We start from the raw sequence: 5,924 nt of genomic DNA on the forward strand, positions 1-5,924 counted from the left end.
AATTATAAATAAGGGGGGGGGAAGGTTCAGATTACATATAGTCCATCTCTACCCTTATTCTATCTGTCTGTTTTGCCGAACCGCTAGTTTACGGGGACGTAAACACACCAGCATTGGTTGTCAAGCGATGGTGGGGGGACAAACACAGACACACAGACACACACATATATATATACATATATACGACAGGCTTCTTTCAGTTTCTGTCTACCAAATCCACTCACAAGGCTTTGGTCAGCCCGAGGCTATAGTAGAAGACACTTGCCCAAGGTGCCACGCAGTGGGACTGAACCCGGAACCATGTGGATCGGTTAGCAAGCTACTTACCACATTTTTTTTTTCTATTTCTTGTTGATCTTTATCTTTTACTTGTTTCAGTCATTTTGCACTGCGGCCATGCTGGAGCACCGCCTTGAAGGATTTAGTCGAACAAATTGACTCTAGGACTTATTTTATAAAACCTGATACTTATTCTGTCGGAAAATGTTGCCGAACCGCTATGTTACGGGGACGTAAACACGCTAACGCTGGTTGCCGAGCAGTGGTGGGGGACGAACACTGACACAAAGGCATACACCCACACAGTAATATAAATATATATACGACGGGCTTCTTTCAGTTTCCGTCTACCAAATCAACTCGGAAGACTTTGGTCGGCCCCAGGCTATAAAAGAAGATACTTGCCCAAGGTGCCATGCAGTGGGACTGAACGCGCGACGATGTGGTTGGGAAGCAGGCTTCTTACCGCAAAGCCACCCTGAAACTAATTTACACAAGAATAAGGTTGTTGATTTCTATTGCCTAAAATCTAGACCATTCTCTAAAATCCCTATTTGATAGGGATAAGTTCATTAACTCCATTAAAAAATTATATCGCTAAGATGTAATATTGTTGTATCTTCTACTATTTAAATATTTTCTGTATCTTATACCGTTGTTTCATTCTTTTTTCAGCTTATCAAATGACATTTGTGATTCAAGGATTGCTTACATGAGATATATCATCAGTATTTAACATCTTTTGAAGATTAAAAGAAAATGTTTTACAGAAATGATATGATCCAGATTATATAAACCTGTGATGAATTACAGTAAAATATTTCATTTGAACAGAGGTGAATAGCAACATTTTTCTTGCAACATTTAGATGATACATTAAGCTTGGACACATTAGCGAAGAAGTTTTTAGCTGCTTCGAATATCAACAAAGATCAGAGATGATGGGAGTATAGTTGTAGAAATATTTGTTAAAAATAAATGTATAACTGAAAAGAAAAAAAAAAATTAAAGATCTCTGTTATAATGAAAGTAGAAAAATTATGGAACATACGTTATGTGAGAAGAAAGATGAATTTAAAACACAATGTAAAACTATTAATTTTCCTGATGATATAAAGAAAGAGAAAAAGAAAACACCTTATCAATGTGACATCTGTGGTAAATCGTTCTCTGACAAATGGCTTCTCACTAATCACAAACGTATTCACACAGGAGAGAAACCATATCACTGTGATATTTGTGGTAAATCATTCTCTCAAAGTAGTTACTTAATTGTTCATGTACGCATCCACACTGGAGAGAAACCATATCACTGTGATATCTGTAGTAAATCATTCTCTGATAAAGGAGCTCTCACTAATCACAAACGTATTCATACAGGAGAGAGACCACATCATTGCGATATCTGTGGTAAATCATTCTCCCAAAGGAGCAACTTAATTGTCCACATACGTATTCATACAGGAGAGAAGCCATTTCACTGTGATATCTGTGGTAAATCTTTCTCTGTAGGAAGTAGCTTGACTAAACACAAACGCATTCATACAGGAGAGAAACCATATCACTGTGATGTCTGTGATAAGTCTTTTTCTGGAAGTAGTGATTTGACTCTTCATAAACGCTTTCACACAGGTGACAAGCCATATCAGTGTGATATCTGTGGTAAATCATTCTCACAAAATACACACTTAACTGAACATAGACGTATTCACACTGGAGAAAAACCGTATCAATGTGATATCTGTGGTAAATCATTCTCTGAAAGTAGTCCCTTAACTCTTCATAAACGCATTCACACAGGGGAGAAACCATATCACTGTGATATCTGTGGTAAATCATTCTCCCGAAGTAGTGAATTATCTAGTCACAAACGTATTCATACAGGAGAGAAACTATATCTCTGTGATATTTGTGGTAAATCTTTCTCTCACTCAAATACCTTAACTACTCACAAATATATTCATACTGGAGAGAGACCCTATCACTGTGATATCTGTGGTAAATCATCCTCAACATCTGGTCAATTTGCTATTCATAAACGTCTCCATACAGGTGAGAAACCATATAACTGTAATATCTGTGGTAAATCATTCTCCAAGTCTGCTCAATTCGCTATGCACAAGTGTATTCATACAGAAGAAAAACCATATCACTGACAACTGTGGTAAATACTTCTCTAAAGAAGGCCACTTAATTACACATACATGTATTAATACAGAGTAGTGACTGTATCATTGTCAATGTCCATCATCTTCATCTAACATCTGTTTTCCATGCTGGCATGGGATGGACGGCTTGAAAAGAACTGGCAAGATCAGGGGCTGCACCAAGCTGCATAGTCTATTTTAGTTTGGTTTCTATGGCTGCTGCAAAGTGGTTAACATTAGCATGAGCATTGGTGCCACATAAAAAGCATCCATGCCAGTGCTGCATAAAAGCATCCAGTACATTCTGTGAAGTGGTTGGTGTTAGGAAGGGCATCAAGCTGTAGAAACCATGCCAAGACAGACATGGCATGTGAACAGCCCTTCAGCTGGTCAACTGTAAAACCGTCCAACTCATGCCAGCATGGAAAATAGATGTTAAATAATGATGATGATCATCATCATCATTATCATCCTCCTATCAGAAAATCTCTGCAAAAGCTGACAGTGCAGCCTGGCGTAGTGCTGTGGCTCACCTGATCCTGTCAAACAGTCCAGCCCTTACCAGCATGGAAAACGGGCATCAGATTGATGACGATATAGTACTTATAAAATACCAAGGTTAAAAATATTAATCTTAATCAGCAATTCATTAAAATCCATCTCATAAGATAAACATGGTATATAACCATAAGCATGGCTCAGTGGTTAGGGCATTGAGCTTACAATTGTGAGGTTGTGAGTTCAATTCCTGAACAGACTGTGTATTGTGTTATTGAAGAAGATATTTTATTTCACGTTGCTCCAGTTTTACTTAGCTGTAGCAATGAGTTGTTGCATCACCGGTGCCTAGTTGTATCAGCCTTTGCTTTTCTTTTTGACAACATCAGTGGCGTGGAAAGGGGAGATGGGTGATGGTTTTCCACAAATAACTTTGCCTGGACTTGTGCCTTGGAGGGGAACTTTCTATGTGCAATCCCATGGTCATTTTTGACTAAAGGGGGGATCTTTACTAACCATAAAACCCTTTCTTTTAATGTTTAATTTATCTCCCAGCATAAAACTACCTTTGCTTCTAGGGGATCTTATTCATGCCAGATGCACAGTAACTTTGCTAGTGCTGATGTCATGAACGGAGCACCCAGCTGAAGACATTGGCACTTAAAGCAGTCATTGGACTTGTCAGATCCTGTCAAATTGTCCAACGCGTACCACTATGGAAGATCAATGTTAAGAGACAGAGATTCTGAAGAATTGATTCTGGAAAGAAGATATAACAGTGTATGATATTAATCTCCCAATATATTTTCTATAACTGTATCTGTATTGGTGAGATAACTTCTGTAATATTTCTAATAAAATAATTTCTTTAACATATTTATATATATATATTTCATGTTAGATATTTTCTGAAGAGAGAAGAGATGCCATTGGTTTCATTGACATTGTGAATACAATAAAGGATAACATCACTGTACAGTTATTGTGTTGGAAATAAACAGTTAGAGACTCTGTTGTATTCTGATTATATGTATGAGAATATCTTCTTTGTGTATGTCTATCTATCTATCTATCTATCTATATACTTTATTTAAAAGCAGCAGAAATATAACAAAAGACTGTTACTCTGAGTTTCACGTTCCCGTTCATCGCACAGTTTTGTTAGAAATTTCTAACAAAACTGTCCGATGAACGGGAACGTGAAACTCAGAGTAACAGTCTTTTGTTATATTTCTGCTGCTTTTAAATAAAGCATATTACTCTACCTCTGGTATTTGAGTACTCTTTTTTCTACCTTGTTGCACATTTTATGTGCTTACTCCAGTATATATATATATATATTACTAATTGACGATTCCCTGCCCTTATTCTTGTGTATATATATATATACATATATATATATATATATATATGTGTGTGTGTATGTATGTATGTATATATAGTTGAAATTTACAGAAAAACAAAAGACAAAGACAAGTGTATGAACAACAAGCAGGTGTATTAGTTTGACATTCGGGAAAGTGGGAAAGCCTTTTACGTTTCGAGCCTACGCTCTTCAACAGAAAGGAATAAGAGAAAATAAACAGAGAGAATAAAAAACTTGTGGAACAAGCATGGTGACTGGTTATAAACTTATAAAAAATCATGTGGCTATGTGTGTGTATATACATATATACATACATGCACATGCATATATATGAGTGTATGTGTATAGGTATTTTGTTTTCATTTCATTTCTCATCTCTACTTTATTACACTGTGTAACAAAATTTAATTTTTTTTTTTTTTGTCTTTGGTCAGTAAGGGTTATTTCCTATTTGCTTCTGCCTAGAAATCAAAGGAAATGTCTACTATTCCCTTCAAACTTTGCCTTTGTCACCTGGACATCAATATTTTGAAACTGATCTATTTTCCCATTACATTTCAGACAGGTTCAGCACGGAGTTGCATTATAGCAATCACTTTTTTTCTTTTTAATTATCTCTACAGATTTTCTAGAGAAATTAAAGCTACATTTGAAAGTTACAACGATGCGTTTACGAATACGTCGATGGAAACAATACGATCGAAAATAGAAAAATAAGCATTTCAGTTTCCGTCTATCAAATCTATTGACAAGGCTCTGGTCAGCACTGGGCCATAGAAGACCCTTGTCCAATGTGCTACGCAGAGGGACTGAGCCTAAGACCACATAGTTTGGAAGCAAGCTTCTTAACTATGCAGCCACAGCCACGTCTATATTGATAACATGAATTCATTAAGAATTTATTTTGTATGCTGTTTAATATAGCTTTATTCGTCTTTCGTGTTCAAATACATACGAATGACTTCTATGAGTTATTTCCCTTTGGGCACCGTTATTTCACTTATGTGTATGTATGTGCGTATGCATGTTAATACACATACAGACAGGCATCTGTATGTGTATGTTATATATTATACGTGTGTGTATGTATGTATGTATGTATGTATGTCACGTCCGCGCATGCGCAATAATCCTCGATTTCACTTCCAAACCAGTTTTTCTTCCTTGTTTGTGTTATGTCTCTCTTCCAGCAATATTCACCTTTATAAAACATTTCCGTATTTAATAACGAAACCACTTATATCTGTCCGTATTGTATGTTTTTGTCAACATTAACTGACTTATCACCCAACCCTCCATCGCACGATATAACCGGAAAAATTGAATGATTCCAACCAAACATCAATATTAAATAATTGCCGGATAATCGAGAAAGCTCTCTCAAGTAAGTCGCAATTTTTCCGGAAATTTTTTTTCTTTTGTTATTTCTCAAAATAGTTTCGGTAGAGATGGACTATATGTAATCTGAACCTTTCCCCCCCTTATTTATTAATTTTTTTTTTTACGGAATCCCACGTTTTAGGCTATGGAGATTCCGATTCTGAAAAAAAAATTTTTGAAAAATTTTTTCCAGAATCGGATTCTCCATGGTCTGAAACATAGGATTCCGTAAAAAAAACAAAATTTAAAAGTTA

The 5,924-nt window shown here is 36.0% G+C and overlaps 3 protein-coding genes across 4 annotated transcripts in view; 2 read left to right on the top strand and 1 right to left on the bottom strand.

Annotated features, from left to right (window-relative positions):
* LOC128251087 (zinc finger protein 239-like) overlaps nt 1-3,953 on the top strand; it is a 5,273-nt gene extending 1,320 nt beyond the window's left edge. The window contains exons 2-3 of one of the 2 annotated variants that reach the window (XM_052977458.1): nt 379-783; nt 955-3,953. In XM_052977458.1, coding sequence (XP_052833418.1) covers nt 1,320-2,435 — 1,116 coding nt within the window. In that variant the 5' untranslated portion in view covers nt 379-783; nt 955-1,319 and the 3' untranslated portion in view covers nt 2,436-3,953. The remainder of the gene's footprint in view (nt 1-378; nt 784-954) is intronic. The other variant, XM_052977457.1, reaches the window with a different exon arrangement.
* The window catches only part of LOC106870586 (acyl-protein thioesterase 1), a 304,640-nt gene that overhangs the window by 123,075 nt on the left and 175,641 nt on the right, over nt 1-5,924 (bottom strand). The window lies entirely within an intron of this gene.
* Nucleotides 5,425-5,924, top strand: part of LOC106884366 (zinc finger protein 883) — a gene marked incomplete at its 3' end in the record, with an annotated part of 10,892 nt that continues 10,392 nt past the window's right edge. Inside the window, exon 1 of the mRNA XM_052977725.1 lies at nt 5,425-5,674. The remainder of the gene's footprint in view (nt 5,675-5,924) is intronic.

The sequence above is a fragment of the Octopus bimaculoides genome, chromosome 28 (assembly GCF_001194135.2).
Source record: "Octopus bimaculoides isolate UCB-OBI-ISO-001 chromosome 28, ASM119413v2, whole genome shotgun sequence".
NCBI lineage: Eukaryota > Metazoa > Mollusca > Cephalopoda > Octopoda > Octopodidae > Octopus > Octopus bimaculoides.